The 24,459-nt window shown below is 39.7% G+C and overlaps 1 protein-coding gene across 2 annotated transcripts in view; it reads left to right on the forward strand.

The window, feature by feature from the left end:
• ascc3 (activating signal cointegrator 1 complex subunit 3) overlaps positions 1-24,459 on the forward strand; it is a 128,279-nt gene that overhangs the window by 9,221 nt on the left and 94,599 nt on the right. For both annotated transcript variants that reach the window (XM_047340758.1, XM_047340759.1), the window contains exons 4-8: positions 1,674-2,251; positions 7,256-7,373; positions 18,337-18,529; positions 19,154-19,289; positions 20,712-20,837. In XM_047340758.1, the coding sequence (XP_047196714.1) occupies positions 1,674-2,251; positions 7,256-7,373; positions 18,337-18,529; positions 19,154-19,289; positions 20,712-20,837 (1,151 nt within the window). The remainder of the gene's footprint in view (positions 1-1,673; positions 2,252-7,255; positions 7,374-18,336; positions 18,530-19,153; positions 19,290-20,711; positions 20,838-24,459) is intronic.

Below are 24,459 nucleotides of genomic sequence, written 5' to 3' on the forward strand. Positions count from 1 at the left end.
CTGGGAATTTAGATACAGTACATTTCATCATGGTTCTTGTTATCAAAGGTTATGTTTTGTACTGTGTTCACTAAACTTGAGTCCAGTATTTGGGTAAAGGTAATTGGTGCCTTTTCACCATGAAGTGAAAGGAATGACTCTTTCTTCCACCATTTTATGATTTCACATTCTGGATTTGGTTCTAGATGAGACAGAAGCATAAGGGAGAGTTTACTTACCTGTTTGCTTGTGCTCCTCGAATCGATAAAACTGGCTCTGGCTTCAGTAACAACGGTCTGACTCGGGTGTCATTCTTGAGCTGCAAAATCTTCTCTTAGAAATTATAGTGCAATTTTTGATCAGACTATACATTTTGAGTATCACATCAAATCCCTAATCCCTTATTGCATGTTCCTTTTAAAAAAAACAGAAAACAATTTGAACAAAGCCGGAGCAACTGTAGTTCCCCTTTCACCTGTTTCAGCAAGTCATCTCTGGACTGTCTACAACTGGTTCCAGCAAGATGACCCATGTCACACCCGTCCTGCATTCTTTATGTTGGCTTCCCATTAAATCGAGAATTCATTTTGAGTTCTCATCCTAACATGTAGACCGCTCCATGGCCAGGCATCTAAGGCATCGAAGTGCCAAGGGACACTATGTTACCTTTGCACTTCTGGTAGTTGGCCTGTGTTTATCCCTCCTTCCCGCCGTGGCGTATCCGAACTTTCTGGTGTATGTATAGGATAAGTGATCACTTGAATTTTGCGTGACATAACACGTGATTGAAAACAAGTTTCATGTTCAAGTCACTGAAGCTTTATTGGCAGATATGACTAGAGCATTGTACAACAAACAAACATCTAAACAAACAGACTAATAATGATAATATAATATTAGTAACAGCAGCAATGGTAATAATAAGTGTAATTGAACAGGATATTAACAACAAAAATAACGTGTGTGTAAAGTAAATTCATTTTCTTAAAATATTTTTTCTATTGTCATATTTTGAGGACTCTGTCAAGAAGTGTTACAATTTTACTCTCCAATGTTATTATTCTGATATTTTATTAAGCTTAATAGGTTTAAAAAATATATCTTCTATCAGACAAATTGTTTAGACATTTTTGGGGTCTTAAATACACTTATTGAGGTATCAAAACATTAAATTTGACTTTAATAATGGTGCAAGAACCCTGTCTAAGCCTCCAGGCAGAACAACCTCTCTGATCTGAATTTTAGTTTTGTTTAAGCATGAAGTGCACACTCTGACTCTTTGACTTTGACTCTCACAAGCGCATTCAATCACATTCAATAACATCTGTATAACATCTTTTTCCTCTGGTCGAGACAATTTAGTGTAAAAACTTTCTCCGGTCTAAAAGTTTTCATTTTGAATATATTGTGTTATTTTTTTTTCTCCACAACCATCTGGTGATCCCCAGAAAGTATCTCACCACCCCTGTGGGGGTTGGGACCCCCAGGTTGATGATCAATGATAGAGTCATTAAGTCTGCAGTTTCTGTTAACGCATTTATTCAAGCAGGCCATTGTTTAGTTTCCGATTCTCTGGTTTTCCAAGTGTGTGTTCATGTTTTATTTTCTGGTTCTGATTTGTGACTGTGATCTGTGAAAGGTGCAATACTAAATACATTTTAAAAGTGTTAAATATGTTGTGTTTTGTTTCACAGTGGGGGATGAACACGGTCAGGAGGCCATTGAAAGTGCTGCTGTCTTTCTGTTTGAGACCTTCCACAACAAAGACCATGTGGGCACAGAGGAGACCCGGGCCATTAGACAGATGTTTGGCCCCTTTCCGTCAGCTGCAGCCGAATCCTCCTGTGCCTCTGTGGCTCGGCTTGTGGCTTCACTTGGAAACTCCCAAGTTGAAGATTTTATTCAGACCCACACCTCCCATCACAACCCACAACGGGGCTCCGCTTTTGGACGCAACATTGTCTTCTCATATGATTGCTACACATTGGACCCACTGGAGGGCCTGCCCTTGTCCGCTCCCCATGAGGAGAACATTAGCCTGGACTTTATCAACTTTCTAAACAACCAGCAGAGCGGGAGGAAGGCCACCAGTGAGGAGGAGGTGTCCAGCTCAGGCAGATCTACCGGCTCTGGGGATGGAGCTACCCTAAGAATGGAGGTCGAGAAGTACCTGAACAGAGGCAACATGATCTCATCCAGCCCAGAGGAGCTGTGCACATCCTTGTTTGAGATGCTGGCCTCGCACAAGAGTGATGATGAGCTACAGAATGAGGTTTGTGTCATACAATCTAATATATAGATACTGTATCTGATTAGTTCTTCTTGGGAATTGATTTTAATACAGGTTGTAAAATGTAATGATAATCTCTTATTTAGAAAAGTATTCAGAATCTTAATTCAGTTTATCCCATTCTTCTTTGGATTGGGTGGGAAGAAGGACCGTCTCCTTCATGGCCGTATTCTTTGGGTCATTGTCGTGCTGAAAGAAGAGCCATCGCCCCATTCTATGTGCACTGCATGGTACAGTTAGGTAGTTAACATCTAGTCCTGCTCTGTGGTCTGCATAAAGATGCAAAGGATGTCCAGTTGATTTTGTATCAACATGGCAAGAGGAACATATCTAAGTGACTTTGAAAGAGTGTTCATCGTTGGGAAGGGGACGGCAGAAGCTTAATTTACAAAGACCGTTCAGGATGCTCGTGTTTCAGTCAGTACATAGGGTCAGCCGAAGAAGAGGTCCCAACTAAGCCACAACTAATGATGAGGGCACATGCAGGGAGAGACCAGCTGAGCCAGTGAGGAAGAAATAACTACTTAAACTACTTTAAACTGGCTGACGCAGTACTTGTAGTTACAGTTCAAGAGAAAATGCTGTGTGTATCGGAAGCACTGTGGTCTGTCCATTGCATCCAACTTTAAAGTTGCAGCAGCCGCAGCAGCGTTTCAAACTAAACACAGCGGCTGTAACGGCCCAGCATTATCTGATTTGTCCCACCGCAATTTAATTATGATTCAGACATTTTCTAAGTTTATTAATATATAAAATTATTTGTGTCCAAATCACACCAAATTTCAGTGTACGTTTACTTTTTTCTTTTAGAATGTGATTGTGCATGTATTTTTTTGGGCTGCAAGCATGGGTGAAGATCCAAAGACAATTTTTTGTGGGTAAAGTTGGACAAAGAAGTTAATCTTGATCTTGTGATATGTGTTTTAGGTGACTTGCTATGGACAGAGATTATTTCTGATACAGAGCTAAAATGCTCATCTGGATTGAGATTGTTTTTTTGAAATGAAAACATATTAGATGGGATGTAGTCTGTAGTTCAGTTTGTAAAGGTTAATTGCCTGCTGGGCTGGTATCCCGTGTTGCCCTGTGTCCTGTGATGATTAACAAAAAAAATTGCAATGGTACAATTGACAAAGGAAATGACCTGAGGGGGCTTCTCAGGTGATGTTTGGACTTTCTGTGTTGCAGTGGTTCATTTAATACTGTGGTGCAGTTATTGATTCTGCCACCTTGACCTTCAACAGCAGGCCTTTTGGGTTTGACCCAGACGCTGGATGTATATTGTCATGGCTGTTTGACAAAGTCGTCCTTGGCCTTTACCTCTAGACCTTTTTAGACATTTCCAACGTTCTCCATGCCTTTGACCTTCATTGGTAATCAAGACTCTTTTGAAATATTAACAAGTCAACATGTACACATAAGATCACGTCAAGCTTATACGATTTCGTAGCACCCTCAAGAATACGGACATCTTTTTTCTTACTTTAGAGGACAAGTGCAGTGTCTGTTCTAAACCTTCATGTTCGTAATGAGCTGTTTGCTTGATCTGTGTTAATGATGTTTGCAGCTTTCTTTCTGAAACTGTAGAAGTGATCTGAAGTAACTTAGCTGCGGCAACAGCTATTCTCCTGTTTATTCAAAGTTTGTCTAATCTCAACTGGGTACGCAGAAGCCTGAAGTGGAGAATCAGTTGACATTACCATTACTGTGAAAGCGCTGTTGTCATGATTGACATCACTTAGGTTGATGAGTCCCAGCCACTGCTGGTACAGAGCATTGGTTGCCTGTTTATTCAGCGTTTATTAATATTGAACATACAGCATATTCAATTGCACCAATTTCTTACACTGAAATTAAGTTTTGATGATTTTTTAAAATTTTATTTGATCTTTTTATCAACCCTCTGTGTTGTTTGAATTAATGATAAGTGGCCCTGATAATAAGAATGGACTGATATTTTCACTATGCCGTAACAGCAGTTAGCAGTAGTGGTGTTGTTTAGGTTTGTAGTATTGGTTAATTTTACAGTTTTCCTTTCTGTTATACTAGCTGTCTTTGCAAGTTCTAGAAAATAATACAGAAAGAAGGACAGATACCAGTAACATGTTGACTTGAACATGTACATATGCTCCAAAATGATGCTCCAGTATTAGTCAAATTACTGCTAGAGAGAAATGTCACTGGAAACCTCAGGTTGCATTGAATAGTCAAGGCTACCCCTTCTGTTTTGATCGTCCTTCACATTTTCCTGTGTGAAGCAAAGAAAACAGACAGAAAGGGAATATTACATAAAGGTCAGGATCACATGCTCACTGGTAGCTGTTGTGTCTCATCGTGTTGAAACTTGCAGCAGTTATTTTTCATCCTTTACATTTAGTTATGAATCGAGAAAGGGCTCCATTATTCTGTCCCCCTGCATTTTCACTCGCTTTCATTCTGTGTCTCCTTTATACTCCAAGGCTTTTATTTGTCCATATAGCTCCTGAGAGCTCCCCCCCCCCATTTTATCATGTGCTTCGCCACACAGGCAGAATTGTACAACTTCAGCCGGTTACAGTTGGTTCCAATGTTCCTCACGTAGTTGACATTTGGAAGTGAACTCTCCCACTGACATCTTTAGATGTAGAAGGCCCTGTGTGTGTATGCGTGAGTGCACCTGCAGACTCTCTATGCATCTACCTCTCTGTGACTCCAAAGTCAACACTAAAGTTTAAAGGCTCTGCACACTGTGCCATTAAAACAGACAATGGAGAGAACCTGCTCTTTATTATTTCTCATTGGTAACCCCTGATTGCTGACATTTTGTGGCAGTTGCTTAGCACCAGAATCAGGATGGTATAGTTTGGTTGCAGTTTTGTAATACAATGTATTGGCAAGGCAGCTCTCGTGGTTCTGATTAGGAGCCTATTGGAGCAGGATTCCCTTCGCTAAGAGAGCTACCACCATTACATCTTAGTTCACATCATAGTTACCTGATGTGCTGACGAAAGACAACTCAAGCACAAAAGGTGGTCCTGTGCAGACCGCTAATAAGTGCATTGAAAAGGTGTGTTTCAACAATCAACTGTTCGCTGATACCAGATTAGTGTAGCTATTAAAACCTGTAATGATTTTAAACCACGATGTTCAAGTTGAACCCTTTAATTTATTCAGTGACTCACAGTGTACAAGTGTGCCCTGCACCGTGTTTTATTAAGACTAAAGTTCAATACTTTTCAGGTGCCAACTTTAGCAAAATAACAATCAAAAACAAGTACTGAAGACTGGTTCAAACCCTGTTTTGCATTGAAGGTATCTTTGAACCATCATCATAAACATTAAGTCTATCTTATCTTAACAGTCACTGATGTAATTTTTGTCAACAACATTCACTTATTTCTGTTATGAAGTTATAGATTCAATTTTGATCAAACCTTTTTTATGGTGTCATATCAACATTAATAGCTAAAACAGTTCAGACAATTCTAATATATATTGTATATATCACTCCATAAAGAAGGTCAAGGACTTTAACTCGTATTTAAAGTAAGACGATTACTTCTCAGAGATGCTCCACAGTGTTGTGATTACATTTTCCTAATAGCATCAAGTTCATCGCAGTGTCTGGTGAAAAGCCGACTAAGGTTTCTGCCCCAACTCCTGAAATATTGTGACATTCAGATTTAACAGTAGTCGGCTGTTTAATCAGCAGCAGAAGAAGCCCATTATTAATAATTAACGCACTGTTTGAAAAGGTTATTCATATATATATGTATACTGTCAGAATGTGGTTCCTTAAGTATTTATAGTCTTCCAGGTTAATGTGCAGTGTTTTTTACACCTGAAACTAAATATTTTCATGCCAAATAGTTCTGTTCATAAACCAAGGCCAAGAAATGTTGGAAGGAAATCTGTTTTTATTCTGTATATTTTGTAGTACTCTTTGTGTGGCTCTGTTTATTAGCATATCATGAATCTAACAGCGCAGAATTACTGACTGAATATATTCCCAAATTGGAGTTCACGTTGAATTGGTCTCAGAGGTGCAGTCCTCCCCATGTTTGACACACGTCCAATAATGAGTTGGTTTAAATTCGCCGGAGAAAAAGCTGAATCTATTATCAGCGATACAGGAGCAGAGAACAGACACCCTTCCAGAGATTTCACACAGCTGCTGCTCCACAACAAGACTGAACAGGATCCATCTGAAGGAGAAACTCTGCCTCTCAAACCCAACAGAACTCACAGCTAATAGTCAACTCCAAGGACAGAATTCATGAGAGTAAAAAAAAATATATATATTGCTTTGAGCAGGAGCAGGTGTACCCCCCACCACCTCCACTCACCCACTCCTACAGTACCCACAACTCTAATAAAACATAGACGTTCGCACAAACCCATAGAAGTTTTGAAACCATATAGACAGGGCCTCAGAGGGAAACAAAGATAACCCCAACAAAGAAGATGGCTGACCTGACATCAAAGTACCTCTGTTGTTTTAGTTCCCCACTGTGCTGACTGTTGCCTTCCCAAGGGAGGTCAGACTGAAAGAGCAAGCCATACCTGCATGCTGAAACCAATCCTGAACGAGGGCGAAAATACAGCATTGTTTTACAGGCCTTCACGTCTTCGGCTTTCCAATTAGAAACGACAAACTTTATCATCTTTTCTGTTCTGTCTCTCTGTGATATTGATGAATCACTGTGCAGCCCTGTCTCTGCTATGCTTTTATTTGTGTGCCGCTGCCGTTCACAGGAATTCTTGCTGTTGTTTTTCCATCACTTGCTAAGTGCCAGGTGGCTATATTTGGGAGGCTAAGTGGCAGAGCATATTCTGTACCAGGCGGATGGTAATTACCAGGTGCTCAGCCTTGGCAGTAGCAGCGTATTTACGTGTGTTGGTGAGCCATAGGATGTGAATGCATGTTTGGATGAGTGTGCCGTGGTATGTAGATGCTGGAGATGACTGTATTGACTTATGGTCGCCCCTTCCTCTCTCCCGCTCCAGCTGTTCGAGCTGCTGGGACCAGATGGGCTGGAGATGATCTCCACCCTCCTCCAGCGAAGGATGGCCATCGTCGACTCCCTCCTCACTCTCCCATCCGATAGGATTGGCTTCCCACCAGGTGAGACAGCACCATAGCAACCAGGTCATCTCCGTGGTAACACAAATTCCACTCGTATCAACTACATGAAATAGTCATGATTACCAGATATTAATTTACAGTCCAGACCACAAGTATTAGGACAGTTGCACATTTTATTGTTGTTCAGTCAATGTGCCTAAGCAGATACAATGTGAAATATAATATTGGACACAACTCTCAACTTTAATTTGGTGGAAGACTCATTTAAAGATCTGTGTGTGTGTGTCAGAGAGAGAGACAGAGCCCTTTAAACACATAGTGCCCAAATCTGAATTGTGCCAATGTAATTGGACACTTAGCTGCTCCTGAGCATCTGTGTGTCGTTTCAACATTAATTATGCACAAAGAGCTCAGATCTGATCTGAGAGTTGATTGTTACCATTTACACTGTGGTGGAGTTGAGTGAGGATGATATTAAAATCTATCAGAGATATAAAAGGTAGTTGGTTTGGTACATTTTTTAAAAAGCAGGTATACACAGAAAGACCAGAAAATGACGTGTTAGACCAAGGGGTCATCGTGTGGATGAGTGGAAACACTTTCTTGGAGTAAAGTAAAAAATACTCCCCATGATGTTGGTGTACATGTTTCCTCCTTAATGAAAAAAACCAAAGGATTCACCACATAATGCAAATTTTGTCAGCATTAAAAAAAGAAATGTCAGGGTACAGTTTTAAAAAAGCACACAAAAAGAAACCAGATAATTCCAGAACAAAGTTTAATGGACTGATGAGACAAATATCACCCTCTGTCAGAACGAAACAGGAAAGTGTAGAGAAAAAGGAACAGCTCATAACCCAAAGCCACCACTTCATCTGTCAAATGTGTTTTTATAATTGCCTGGGTCTACAGTGTAGGGCTGCCAATGGAACTGGCACACTGGTTTGATTGATGTATGCAGGAGCATTCTGAGCTCAGATTCAGCCAAACACATCAAAACTCACAGGACGGCATTTTATCATCCATTGGGACAAACGGCTTCTATCCATATGGATAAAGCAACTCATGTTTTCAGGATGAAGAGCTAGAAAATTCTGGACAGTCGTTCGCCTGATCCGAGTCCGATTGAGCTGAAGTGCACTCAGTAACAATAAGACTACAGGCAGATAACCAATAACCAACAGTAGCTGAAGAACGCTACAGTGAAGCTGTAGCAGAGAATCACCTGGAAAGATACTGGTGATATCTATGTCCGAGTCAAGAATTTTTCACAAAACTATAAACCTAAATAAAGCTTTGTCCTCCAAACTATTTAAAGCTGAAATTCAGAACTACCATGTATTATCCATTATTTTATTTCAGATTGTGTTACTGTCCAAATACTGTCCAGACTGTACATAAACAAATGAATAGTGCTGATACACTGAGTAATGCTTTACACTGAAAGATGAACCTTTGATTCATCAGTCAACCACACCATAGTGTTTCCCTGTCATGTTGTGGAACATCAAGGTGCTCTTCGGCAAACTGAAGATGGAGAGCAGTGGCTTCCTCTATGTTCTTGCTTTTGAGACCATGCTCCATGCAACCATGCACCATGAATTGTGTATGGTGGACTCATGAAGAGAGATGTTTACCAGCTCAAATTATTATTTTAATGCTTTTTCTGCCACTCTGGGCTTCTTTTTATCTCACTGAGCATTTTGCATCTTGCTTTTGGAGTCAGAACTCAGAAATAAATAATTTCCATTTATAGACACTTGGTCTAAATGGGGACTGATGAATATCCAAACTCTTTGAGATGACTTTGTAGATAACCCCTCCCAGCTTTATGCAAATCCGCTTTTCTTGTTTTTTAAGAAGCATTGGTCAGATCAGCAGATGTGAATACTGCATACAGATACTGGCCATTGTGCATTGTGAAAATATGCATTTTCATATAATTTTGGATCACTATGACAATATTATCATTGATATTGTTATTACAATATTAATATAAACACTTATAACAGTTTTTAATAATGTTTCTCACAGCACACTCAGACATTAGCAATATGCTTATGTCTTAAAGTAATCAATTACATGTTTGTGAGTGATTTATTTTTCTTTGCTGACTCGTCAATACTCAAGCCCTTAATAACACTTGGACAAGAAAGACATGAAAAAATTTTGTTTTTTGTCAAGGTGTTACATTGCTTCATTTTGCAAGGTTGGACCAAACTCATAATGAGGATGTGCAACAATATACACCATGTGTCCTGCAGTACTACAAATCCTGTTTAAATTCCCCGTAGGCATCTTTACGTCTGTCCACTGCATTTTCCTTTAAAGACTCACTATTCTCTCCTCAGAAGACCTGTCTGACAGAAAGCAGAAACCTCTTGTGTAAATTGGAATACAGATATTTAGCTAAATTAACATTTAGCGATGCTGTCTATTTAATACCACCCAGCTGCCCATCACTGTCAGTATGCTGTAGGAGCCGTGTACCGCTCATGTTTTCTACATGCTACCGAAATGTCTCAATCCACTGAAAGGCTATTACCTAAAGATTGGCCCTTTACTTCAACCCACTTCTTCATTATTTCTTTCACGTCCTTTATGCCATCTACCTGGAGCGATGAAGACCAGACTAATGCTTCCCTTGTGGGCAGGCTCTCTATTTCTGTTCCTGCTTCAAGACCTCTCATGAATAAGAGAAATAATCGAATACCACGCCATACTAATAGAGAAAAAGGCTGACATGTGCATGGTGTTGCTAAGGCCAAATAAGCTCATTCTTGTGCTTGTGTGGAATAGGTTTACACTGGCTTTTGCTGTAGTTAATCTGGCACTCTGGGTGGCTTAAAGCTAAATTCATTGATTTTGTATGAGATTGTACTTTAGGAGGCTTGATAGTGAGTTGTACTAAAGCAGCCCTCCTAGCACCGGCCTGCTATTTTTTTTTAATTTCACATGTCGTCTTCCTTCCTGAGCCAGCATTGTGTCTCGACCTCCTGTTTCCTCTGTCCTGAGGAGGCTGACTCCTCTTCTTGTTTTCGCCTCCTTATTGTGCAGAGAGAAGCAATAAGTAGGGGAATATATTGCTGGAAAGATAAGGTTGGATAATTTATCATTGCCGGAGCTGTTCTCTGATCCATATGCAAGGTAGGCATCAAGGAGCGGCTGAAGATTAGAGGAGAGAGCGCCTGCTTTGTCAGAATAATCCCAGCAACTATTTAAAGTCACACAGAATCATCCTGCAGTTGAGTTTTTGGAGTCATTTGAAATTCACAGGTCCTAAATATAGATTTTAAAACAGGGTTTGTGAAAATACATGAGCTGATCAGTACAGACAAATAACTATTCACAGAGGGTTAAATCACTGAAGTATGCCATTATTTCTAATATTAGACAGTGAAATAATTAGTGTAGCCACTGGTGTTGGTGTTACGCCAGCTCTAACAAACAGACCAGTCATGCTGTGATTAATTAGATTTATTAAATCAGTTAATCATTTATTTTCTGACCACCTGTGTTGCAGGTACAAAAACATATGGGTTCCAAATAAGGCTGCATATATATTGATATATACGTATCGCAAAAGACGGGTTAAACTGGGATAAATGGTTTTTCATGTGCCATGTAATTACGCTCTGTAAAGATCAATTGGTCAATGAATCATTGTTGGAAAAGAGAATAAGAAAAGTATAGAGAGAGAACCGACAACTGCAAGGCGGCTCCGTCAAATCTCGCTCTGCCTCCTCCGGCTAAATTCTACTGTGGAAACCTCTAGTGATCAAATTCATCACTATGTGCGGTTGATTATATAAAATAATTGTGTAGCTTATTTATGATAGTCCCAGAAAATGAGGGAAACAAACAGCGCGCACACACACACACACACACACACACACACACACACACACACACACACACACACACACACACACACACACACACACACACACACACTTACTCAGCTGCTTTCTCTCTCTGTGTGTTTCTCTCTGTTTCTCTCTCTCAGACTCAGCTGACTTCTCTGATCGCTACAGTTAAATGTTGATTTGTTTGAAATGAACCCACAATATCAACACTGATCATCACATAATGATCGATGCTTTACTTTATTTTAGTTAAATGTTTCATCAGAGCAGCGCATTCACCAGCCGCCCTGCTCCCTCTTTTCCTCTCGCTCTCTCTCTCACTCACTCACTCTCACACACACACACGCACAAACACACTGTGTCGAACACATGTGTAAATTCAGTCTGGGTAAAAACAACAGACTTTGTAAACTTAGTAAATGTATGGAGAGCTGGAGGAGATGTCGGGGCGCGCTCGGTTTGTTTTGATGCAAACTTTAAATGTATACCTTTTCATGGTCAAAACATGTATGAAACGACCCCAAGTCAATACTGTGAGTGGACCTAGTGGAGCTGTGCATAGCTCCCTGGTGTCTGCCCCGGACCTGGCGGCGCTGCGGCCGGGCTGTGCGCCTTCTCCCTCAGTCTGTGGAGCTGTCCGTGGTATCTGTGTCCATAGCCAGGAACTGTTTATGGTTATTTATCGCAAGTCATATCGTCATCGCGATATTCAACAACGTTATCGCATATCGCATGTGTTCCTAATATCCTGCAGCCCTAGTTACAAATGGCAGACAGATCACTATTATATTATTAAACTCTCAAATAACCGATAGGCCCATTAGTTTAAACACTTTCAGAGTCCTTCCTTACTTTTTTATGAGGATGAGCAGTCTCATCATCTAGTCTGCTGGCTTTTATGGCTGCCTTCTGTTGACAGGGTTATATGTTTGACTCAAGTAATTGACCTCCTGAAGTTAAATGCTGCTGTTTTTCACTCTTGTCATATAACTCAGAGGCAGGCTGTATCACAGAGTTGTTAAAATAAAGCAGAACTGTTGGACTGGGTGAAGTTATTCTTTAAGTCTTGAATAGTTTGTGTGACTATTGCTGCTTTTAGACCTGCACTGAATAAACTCCTGTAATTATCGGCAGAGGCTGTCTGTGACAACGCAAATGTCTCAGTCAGGTGCTGTGGACATTCTTTTCACTCAAAAATTCTCTTGCCAGACCGCTAAAAAAATCTGGATAATGTCCGAATGAGCCCGCGTGAAAATACAAAGTAGAGATTATCTGGAGGATTCACAGGATTCTTGCCAGTGTGCACGTTAACTATGTTTCTAACATGCGACAGATGCAAAACTGAAGAAAAAAAAACACATAAAGAATACAAATATCTCAGGGTGAAAAATGAAGAGCCATACACATTAAATACCACAAAGTCATTGACTTCCTGAAAGTTACGTCCTTTCTGCTGCAGTCGTGCCCGCCCTCACTTGAAAACTCCAGATTTGTCTGTTGTTGTAAACGTGTCTGACCAAAGAATCTCCTGCTGCGTTCTTCATATTTGAGATGTAAACTCCAGAGAATGTCCAGACCTCTGTGTGGCGATTCTCTGAAATTCAATCCTGAGAACGACTCATGTGTTTTCTACATGTTACCAACTTTACACAAATGCTTTGTCATTTTGATCCAGTGTTGTTGCGGAATCGTCTGATTTGTTTTTTCTTGTCGATTAACCTGAGTTTGTGTAGTGTCCTATACAGTCTTCTTAGGTTTAGATATCCACTCAATCTTAAGGAAATACATATAATACTCTGCTTTTTGACAATGTGAGAATAACTCGTACGTGGGTGGCACCAAATAACAAATTCCTTAGAAGTAGAATATGGGGTCATCCTTTAAGAAACTGGCAATGGTTTCTTAGTAGTGAGTAAGTTGATTAAAAAGAAATAATTTTCAGACTGTAAAATGAACAAAATCAGTAAACGTTTCTGGGCTGATGCTCAATTTCAGCTGCTGGACGTTAGAAGACAAATTACAGTTCAGACGGTCATGTGTTTCTGAATACACAGGAACTGGATTTAGATCTGATCTCCCTCAGTACCTTAATATTCTAACCTGGCAAGATGACAGGTTTGATGGACCTGACACAACTGGACAAATGTATGTGTCTATTTAAAATACTCACCTTTATGTGAATTGTTTTTAATCTTTTGCCCCAAAGAAAACAAGGTTTGGCTCTGGTCACACCCATAACTAAACCTGATTTTATTCCCATTGTGAAGAAGTTTGGATCGGTGTTGAAAATTTCACTTGCCAGACAGCGTATGAGATTAGTGTTGCCTTGACAACTGAGGGTGAAGTCAGAGGGGGTTAAAAAAGGCTGATTAAATTTTCCACTATTTGCATGCCATCAGGAAGAGTGGGATTTAGTGGGAATGCCTGTCTCTTGCTGATTAGCTTTTAAATTGCAGTTAGCAGCTTGGCACTTGCATGTTGATCAAAGTGGCTCCCCTTCACATTTATATGGATGATAGAGGCAGTGCTAAATGGAATGGACAGTTAAAAAGACACCATATCCACACAGACCAAATGTTTTCATCTGCCGCTCGATAATAATTCAGGAGATATTTGAAATGAAAATGTATTATAATATACTGTATGTAGTTGTGCTTAAGCGTCTGTCATCTGTACGTTATAACCTTTACAATCCTGCTGTCTCTGACTGCAAACCTACATTTGATGGAAAGTAGTGCAGTGCCCGTCAAGTCCGATGGAGTTGTCAGTGACATCATCGTGGGGTTATTTCTCATTTATGCCATAGTAAGCGATGAAGTGCAGTTTACAGTTTAAAATAAATGAACTCTGTTGAGTTACTCACAACCGTGCTTTCAAAAACAAACAATCCAGCCAGGTTTGATATCGATCAGATCAGCTTTTGGCGAGCAAACTCAGTAGGAAGTGATGGTGAAGGACAGAGCGAGCCAATACAGAGTGTACTAATCAGTTCATGAATCGACTCATCTATCTGCAAGTAGTTTGATTATTCATTCATTGTTTAGGTCAGCTTCGTTTTGTAACTGCCATTTATTCTCTGCTTTTTAAATGTAAATGTTTGTCGATTTTCTTTGTCTTCTATGACAATAAGCAGAATATTCTGGGATTTTGGATTGTTTTCTGGACAGCATATAGACATTAGCCTCAAGACTAAGTTCATACCAAGCTGTAAAGTGGTAATATTTGCCCTCCTTGGTTGGAATTTAAAGGCATGATTTTCATCTGACCACATGCAGCATATCCGTGATATGAAACCTTAGAGTTCACCTGTTCTTCATTGTAAAGTTAAATCACTGGAAATCAAGAGGTGTTCAAGATCAAATGCATGGGCACTTTTCACGTCTGATGATTTGTGGACTAAAGGATGAATTAAGAAAAATAACGGATTATTGAATTTATTGAAAATTAAAATACTTGTCATTGAAGAGTTGTTGCCCTTTTAGTAAGATTGAGAAAACATTTTCAGATGATAAAAAAGCAGTAAACAGAAATATAACATTTTTGAATAAGAGAAACACACAATCCCTGGCTTCTATGGGTGATGCTAATATAAGCTGTTAGGAATATATAGGTAATGTTTCCATGTACACTTTCCACATAACAACTTTAACTTTACTTTCACTGTTAAAGTAACTCAACTTCAACATAACTTCTGTTTGTTTACTTCACTTTACTCTTGCATGTCTGGTGTTAGGAAATCCATTGTCAAAGTCCATCTCACTTCTCTAATGCCGCAGGGAGACAAACTGAGAGGTGGAGCCCTGTGGGGCGCTGACAGCTCCACCCTGGAAGAAATCGCCTCCCATTGAGTGTCTGTGTGTGCAAGTGCCTTTGAATGGCTCATTAGGTATATTCCTTTTTCTGTTCAAGTGCAGTACAGTTGGTGTTGAGGACTGTCTGCAGGAAGCGGAGGTAAATCGGTTTCGCAGTCTTGATGGCAAATGGTTCTGTCGTGAATTCAACAAGATGATGCCAGCGTTTCTCTGACAAGCATTTAGACAATTTCCCTGATCGTGATGATTGGAGGCTTTTCTCTGCTTCTCAAATAAAAGCTCCGCACACAGTTGAGAGTCTGACAACCAACACAGAGAAGAACTCAGTCGATGCAGGAAATTTTGCATCATCCTCAATGCTTAGCACACATGACAATAAGGCCCTCAGTTAAAAGTCTACCATACTTAATAATATATAATTTCTGGATTAATTGTTCTTTAAACAATTACATTTTCTCCACATCTGTAGGAATTGTGGCTGAGAGTTATATTTTAAAATTATTAAACCACTGTAAGAGCAGACGGACATTATGATAGCAGAGATATTTCATTAGCATTGGAGTTTTCATAGTCATGCAGCTGAATTATGGCTAAATGTGCGTATTTGTGCATTTGTACACTTTCTAGTCTTGGTGTCATTTCCTCATCTTACAGAAAGTCTCACACAGTGTGTAACTGTACTGAATGTTCACAGTGCTTATGATAAATAGCTACACAGGGCGACCACTGATGACGCCATATGGTACATCCCAAAAACATTAAACAGCCATTATATAGATATAATGGATCAATTAAATCCCACTGTTTTTTTATGCATTGGTTATATGTCATAGATTGACCATTTATTATGTACTAATGGTCACATTAGTACAACCTTAAGTTAAAGTTTTAGGTTTATGTATTTAAAATGAATTAAACAAATAATTGAGTTTTAGCGATCGAAGCGATGGTAGTAAATTTCTTAGATGGACTGGACTGAGGTCAAATGATTTCTGTGATTAATTGAGATGCACAAAAGCTTGACACAGAATCGTTTCTATATAAATGCTGTTTAAATAATTCACTCGTAGTAATCAAGTAGTCCACTTACTGTGTTCATTTTGGTTCTTATCCAAGCATTAATGTGGGCTGAAGTGATCCTGAATGGTGACATGCTCGACTAATGAGTAAATAAATCTGAGGGAGCGAGTGAGACCTGCAGACAGATACACACACACACACGCACACACACACACACACACACACACACACACACACACACACACACACACACACACACACACACACACACTCAAGGTGATGGTCCTATTAACTCAGGGTTGAGGAACCTTGTTTCAAATCAATCAAAAGGCCATTTCAATATTTATTACACCCTTTGTCGGCCATACTAAATTATTGAACACATATATCATGTTTTGTACTTGTTTTGTGTCTGTCTGCATTTGTTGGTTGTTGTAATTTGAACTATTGCTTGCAGTTTTAATCTTTGCTGTTGTTTTTTCCTATTTGACTTTTTCATGACATACAGCCCATTGTGATTTAGAATCTGTAGAGGTGCTATATAAATGATCTTAACCTTATTATTTTACTTAATGTACCACACTAACTTCTCTGATGCGATTGCTGGAACAGTGGTGACGTGTCTGATGTCAAATGGTAGTGATGCTGATGAGTCTTTCCTTGTATCAAATTCAGCAGTGATCACAAACAACAAAAAATACTAGTTTAGCTTTGTTTGTGTGTCTTATATTTCATAATAGGCCCTGAGGACAGAAATTGAGGATCTTGTGGTTATTGTGGTTTCAAAGTTAAAGACTCTACTATAGGTTGACTTTGAGAGACTTTTTTGAAAATGTGACAATTTTAAAAACAGTTTTTTTGTGAAAACAGATTTTGCCTGTTTCCAAGATGATTTCAAACTATCTTGGCAATGCTCTTCAGTGATTATGGCATCGTGATCGTCTGTGGAAATATGGATCCTGGTTATTTGGAGCCAGTCGCAGTTTGAGACACATAACAAGGCATAATGGCTCCCAGAGAGGGGGAAAGTATAGGATCGGGAATGGTTTAGACAGACGAATTGGTGTATAGAGGGTGACAGAGTTAAAGGGTTGGGAGTTGGGTAATGGGAGGGAGGCTAAGAGTAACAGGAAGGGAGGGGGGAGAATGAGAGGGAGGCTGTTGCGACGGCAGGTTTAGCTGCTAGGTGAGATAAAGAAGAAATCATTCAGTCAATCAGCCCGAGCCGTGGTACAATCATCAGATCTCATCTGTTTTCAAGAGCAATTCTGCCTTTTATTGAGCTGTTGTGCCTCAAACAGGGAGACTGCAATAGGGAACATTAACCCCTGCACTGCCACGTGCACCTGACATCAGGGGGCTATCAAGATGACCGCAGATGTATGAATCAGTTTTTACTAACGCTGTCTGTCCTCATGTTGTCTCAATGTCATCAGAACTGTTCATCCAGAGATAAAAGCTGCTCACTTCAGAGGCTGAGGATGTTAAAAATACTCCAAGTAAAATCATCTATACTCAATTACCTTTAAGTATGATTCATGGCAGGTGTCACAGGGAAAACAAAGAAATGAGTGTCAAATGAGTAATTCAGGCGCTTATGAATTATTTTGACTGAATTATTCACAGACTTATTATTTACCTCTTGTGAATCCATTTCTGCACGTTAACAGAGAAAAAGGAAGTTACACGATTCTCACTCACATTAGCACAGCTGACATTCATACTTACGTGGTTATGAATGTCAGATTGTTGATTTGTTGGAATGTTACAGAAACAGTCACACTCACACACTCCCCTCGTCCAGTGTCAGACAGTTGTGAGGCAACAGTGTTTCTGAAGTTATCGGACAAGCAGTTCAGTTGGAGCATGTTACTGAACTACTGTGTATGATAATTAATCAGTTTCTGATTAATACACATACTGTTAAACCACTTAAAGTTCTCATAACTCGTTACTGTCTTTGTCCCAACAGAGTGTTTCTGTTTTCTCAGTCTTTATTAAATATTTTAATTGCTGTGGACTCAAGATACAGATTTTTAGTTTTGCATTGATGTTAATTACAGGATTTTTGCTTTACTGTTTCGATTGTATGCCATAACTTTACTTATACGCTTGTCACTTGCATATTGTTACAAGCATACGCTATCATACACAGGACATCCTTTTTCAGGCGCATTGATATTCATAGTATCCATATGAAAAATGGATATATTCTCATATACTCCATGAAATAGTTAAGTCCAGTCCAGGAAAACTTTTTTAAAGCTTTTATTTACAAGATGCTTGTGTTTGTGTTTCCTCCAGATCTGAGCCAAAAAGGGGAAATGAAGCCTATCTACGGGTGCCAGGTGACCATCCAGTCGGAGCAGGAAAAACAGATGATGAAGAATTACCGCAGGGAGGAGAAGAGAGAGAGGAAGAAAGGCAAAGGAACAGACGATGGCGACATCTCGGATGCTTTTATGCCCTTCGACCCCAGAGAGATGAGAGCCCACCGGTATATCATCCCTCCACACGTTTCCTCTGTCCTTTTTTCCTCCTCCTTGTTCTCTGTGTCTGTCTGTCCGTCTCCACCTGTGGTCTCCGGTATCCGCACAACAAAACCAACAAGCTTCTGCATTTTTCATGACTACTTGGCTTTAAAAAAAATCTCACGGATACTGCAGCTTGCCACATCTCTTGTTGTGAAGGATTTTCCTAAACTTTAATTTTAGAGGATGAAAAAAAAGCAGTGATCTGTTTAATTAAAAACGTAGCATGGCCAAATCCAGCACAGTGTGCAGGAAAAGATTAGTAGAGAGGTAAGCCACTTTAGGAAGAAACATAATGCTTCATATCTTTGCTTCTTCATCTGAATCATCCCTCAACTGCATTAGTTATTTTTAAAACAAAAATTTGGATTCACATTTGGATCCCAGTGATTGCAGAGGTGACATTGGCTTCATTTTGGGTCCATTATGAACACGTTGAAGTAACACTGGTGTTTATTTAAACTTTCTTTATCTCTCTCTGGAAATGCTCACTTCTTTCCTCTGCCTCCTCTTTGTCTATGCATCATGTACCGTTTATTTACATTAACTACCCTATCTGAATATTTCATGTCCTGTGTTTTCTTGTACAGGGAGCAGGCCCTTCTGACTGCACGACGTGAGCCTGTACTAGGCAGAGAAAGAGTGTACCAACGAATTCAGTATCCCAACGTCTACGACGTCTACACGGAGGCCACAAATATGCCTGCATTTGTTGGAGGAGCCAGGGTGAGACTGGATAATGAGTTTGTTGTTTGTGCAGTGTCCAGTTTTTAACTCTTCTTATTATCCAACGCCACTATGCTTGGCCTGCGTTGGTTAAATCTCGGCTCGCAAAATTTCCCGGTGACATATCCAAAGTACAGAGGAACCGAGCCCCCCCCCCGAGGCCAGCAGAGGGAGAATAGATCCAAGTGTAAATGTGAGAAATCTGTGCACATGGTTTTGTAAGTCACGCTCTCAGATCTGTGCCCTCCAATTTGTATACCACGCGATACATCCACCAAGTGTGAAGTAGATCCGCTGAGCAGTTCTTCAGATAATGGAACTACAGACAGACAGAGATTCCTCCATTTTCAGTTAGATTGAAATGTTCAGAAAGAGAAATCTCTTTGGTTGGAGTGATGCAGGATTCTCCTTATCCTCTGAATCTTTTGACGACTTCAGAGGAAGGCAGTTGATTTATCTCGGCTGCGAGGATGATCCCACCTCGATACCCTTAAGGGCCCTAGACACCGCGTGATAACATCAGTCATGTCACACTGTGAGAGATGGGACTTACACAATCTTGATATCATACAGTAGGATATCAGTTTTGTGACTACAATGACAAAGCTTTCGTTACTTTATTCAAAAATGCCACATGTAATTTTGCATTATTGTGTCTGAGGCTCAAAGATTTCACCAACAATTATCATGTTTGGTTTGGTGCAGCCCATAATCAAATCAAACCCACAGTGCGTGAAATGTGTCGTGGGCTTTAGCTTAATTAATTGAATTTAAAAGTTAATTTAGTCGCAAAACAAGTTTGGTTGTCTATAACGTACATATCATGTAAAGGTCGTACATGCAATCTCATTGTTTAGATTTTAATTAGTTTCACAGTCCCGCTGCCAAACTCAAGCTGTGGATGATGCTCTTCTCTGAGACAAAACATTGACAGTCTTTTTTGCTATGAACTGATGCTTGTCCATATAATCCCTCCCTGTTTACTAATATACACCGAATCTCCTAAAATACCACAAAATGCAGTTCCATCCATGCCATGAATCACATTTCTGAATCAATTTCACTAAATCATATTAAATGTGCCAAAAACGTTTCATGTAAACCTTATTTATTGTGTTATTGAACTTTTTGTATGATTTATTATATAATTTAATACAGTATGATCAGTTATTTCACTGTGTTCTATTTAATTGGGTTATTACAATGCAATGGATCAGAGTTTTTGCATTTGTAGGAAAAGTCTCATTGATCTGTTTCATATTCTTAAGCAAGCATGAACCATTTGTGAAAATCCAAAGGAAAGTGAGATGGCTATTTTGTTTGAATGTTCCACCAAGTTTCTGAGTGTGCTCTAAAGTCCAAGTTTGTTGAATCGAAGGGGTCATTTAACTTTTCTTTATTTTTTTTGTGTGTGACACTCAGATTTTGCTCCCTGAGGGAATCCACAGAGAGAACAATAAGATGTATGAACAGGTGGAGATCCCCCCCAGCGAGGCCATGCCTATCGGCTTTGAAGAGAAGCCGATCTACATCTCTGAACTAGACGAGGTAGGAGCTGCTCTCTCTCTCTGTGTGTGTGTGTGTGTGTGTGTGTGTGTGTGTGTGTGTGTGTGTGTGTGTGTGTGTGTGTGTGTGTGTGTGTGTGTGTGTGTGTGTGTGTGTGTGTGTGTGTGTGTGTGTGTGTGTGTGTGTGTGTGTGTGTGTGTGTGTGTGTGTGTGTTCGTACGTTAGGGTTAGAAGAATACTGGTTTTGAAGAATTAAATTGATGTTTCTGACATCAGAGAAGGTGAGTCTAAATGAGGAATAGGTCCTTAATGATTTGCAGCCTCAAAGGCAACAGTAGATGACACATTATTATGACACACTCTCCTTTTTCCTTTTTTAATTTGAAGCTGCATTTCATTATGAAACGATTGTAGTGCTGAGATCCATTGACAATAATTGTGGCAGAAGTAACCATTCACTTCAGAAATTGAAAAAGAGACGTAGGAAAATAAGATATGCGTCGCTATGATGTTGCCTGGCAACCAGAAGTGTCTTCACTGAATCCAAAATAATTCACTATACACTATTACCTACTCACTATCTAAAGAATTATACAAAGTGTATTGGAGTAGTACTTCCAGGCAAAGAAAAAACTATGTTGGACACAATTCTGATAATTTTCTCTGCACCATTGATTACATAACTGTTGTCGAATAAATAAGATGTTAAGATCAACATCAGTAAAAATTCAAAAAAGATAGAGATATATATATATTATAATTGGAAACATATAGGTATATGTCCATATTGCTAAGGCTTGACTTAAATCATACATATACAATGTATATTACTATATATTACTGAAATTGTTTCCATCAGCACTTTGCATTGTAATTCATTACTACTTAACATATGCAGAACCCCTCCTGTCATTAAAATATTGTTAATCTGTGGAAGAAGGAACAGAATAACTGCTCGACAGGACAACTGATGTGTGCTACTTTTGCTACATTAGTAATTAGATGGACAAATTGACCTGCGACCAGACCTCCCCCTCTCCAGAGCTACAGTGGCCCCTATCACCAATATCCCCCGTGGAACTTTTGGCTGGGATCTCGATCGAGAGCGTCTTTATTTCTGGTTTTGGCTGGCAAATTGAATATCTTACTGCGTAGTCTCCGGACCATTTGGCTTCCACAGTTCAACAGTAAATTACATTGTCCACAGGGTCGCAAACAGAATCATCAGGCTGAAAAACAGGGTCATCGGCTCAGCACAGCCAAAGCTGTTGGCTTGGATTGTTGAGCTGGATCTCCAGTGTTGATGGCTGTCAAATTAAAATCAAACCCCTGAGTGCAGATGCTCAGTTTTAGTTGGCATTAAAAAAACTCTTTCTCTATTAAAACACAAGCAGTACACAAACACCAGTGTCCGTTTCTGGACACGTTGCTGGGTTCCCTCGTTTAGACCATGATGCCTTGGCTCTTCAGCCACTGCACTCTGTTGACCTCCTGAGCTCTGGTACACATTGGAATTTAGCAAAACAGCTGTAGATCACAATATAATTTCAAATACTTTATAGAGAACACCAACTCTGATCATTAATCTGTACATTGTGTACATTTTTCTTTGTTATAAAAAAAGAATTGTAAAATTTCAAGTTGCTGCAATTCACAAGAATTTAAAAATGTGTCTCACTCCCATCTGGCTGTGGAGGTAAACTCGGGCAAATTAAACTTGCCACATTGACATTTATTGCTAAAGATAATAAATAAAACATAAGTCTATATTTAATATTTATGACATTGCAATGTAATTTGGTTTTGGCTCATGAATGAGTTTTAATCTAGCAGAGCTGCCAATGGCAAATACTGTACAAACAAAGCCAAGCTAACGTAAGCGATCTGGGTTTCTAGCCGTGTTGTGTGTAATGCATACACAATTAAGTTCACATTCACATGTTTATTACTGAACACTGACTATATGATAGGGAGGTGAGCGTTCTAAAGTTAAATGGACAATTACTCAGCCGAGTATAATTAGTACATGGCTTCTTGCTGCTCTCTCTCATTTCTTTCTGCCATGATGGTATATGGTACTTTGTTTGTAGCCATTGGTTGTATAATACTTATAGTGTTGCTTTGTTGGATACTTCTCTACAGAGGGCATATAGTAATTTTCATATACTATACCAAATAGTGCACTATATAGCAAGAAGTGAATGGATTTGGAGATATCCAGGTCAAGAAATAGTGCCCTGCCCAGAACCTAACTCCCCATACAACAAGAAATGATTCTACATTTCTTAATGTTTAAATTATAATTGTTCAACTTAAACAAGTGAGAGACACATACAATTTTGGACGGAGCTGTGCTATTTCAGTCTTTATGCTGAGCCGAGCGTCCAGATAAGAGAATCAAACCAATTTTCAAACGAGCATGTTTACCAAAATGTTTAACTAGTCCTTTAATGCTGAGAGGTAGCTTTCACAAAGGCCAGGATGCAATATATAAATATAATATAGTTTATAATATCCTTGGCAACATGTTGAGTTTCAGCCCACATTAGGTTCCTCTTGGCTCGCTCATCAGTCACAGCTTTTGGTCTTCAAGGCTGTCTTTTGTCTTGGGGGAATCAGAGCAGCCTTGCTGAAATGATATGCCTCCGTTCAAAGCACCTGGCCCAGCCATCACAGTCACCTCTGGCTTGTTTTAGTGATGTTCTTGCTTTTCATTTTTCTGCACAGTTCCAATTCTGTGATCTTGTTAGGCATTCTCAGTGGAAATATATGCTGCTATGTATGTTGGTCTTTGTTTTTAGTCTGTGTTGCTTACACATTTAGATGTTTCAGAGTTTGTGAATCCGACCTCGTGCTTTGTGGAGTTGTCCACGAGGAGCTTACTGTTTATCTAAACTGTTGCTGTTTTGTGTTCATGGAATTCACCTGGGTTTTGGACCTGTTAATGTAAAGATCTGTAATTTTGCATGTCATGTTGTATCTCAGACAACAAATTGCAAATTAATCATCTCTGACAGATTTCTTTTTTTATTGTTATTTATGTATAAGACTGCCATGTTTAAAAGTTAAACCCAAACTGATTCAAGGGTCTCACTGTGATTTAGACAAAGCGACTTCCAGGTTTGAGGTCTGATAAAACACTGTGACTCTAACTCAAGCAACTGATTACTTTCCCAGCTCTACATGTCATGACTACATTTTGAAAATACATCTGTATGAACAACAGGACTTGCCTGCATGTCTGCTATGTGGCCAGGTGAGCTGATGTGTATATATAGTCCACACCATCCTCCTCCTCACTGAAGTGTGGCCGCAATGGTCAGTGAGTGATGTTTCTTCTTAATAGAAGCGCTGTAGATCTCAGCCAACTGTCAGCTGGCACAATGACCCGTCAGTCTGACTGACACCTTGACTGAAAAACCCACACTCATGGTGCCTCCATTCCCGCTGGCCTCCAGCAGGCATTACCCAGCCACCACTGGGCTGTATTAGATGGCAGCGGGCAAAAAAAGTAGGAGCCCTCTCTGTTCCAGCCCTTGGGGAAGAGGTATGGCTGGAGGACAAAGTATACTCCAGCACAGAGTCCACACACACATCACCTACTCTGAAAGCCTCTGCTCGCATCCTGTCTGCCCACGTAGGCTCTGTAATCCATCATCACTAG

Source organism: Hippoglossus stenolepis, chromosome 8 (genome assembly GCF_022539355.2).
Source record: "Hippoglossus stenolepis isolate QCI-W04-F060 chromosome 8, HSTE1.2, whole genome shotgun sequence".
Classification (NCBI taxonomy): Eukaryota; Metazoa; Chordata; class Actinopteri; order Pleuronectiformes; family Pleuronectidae; genus Hippoglossus; species Hippoglossus stenolepis.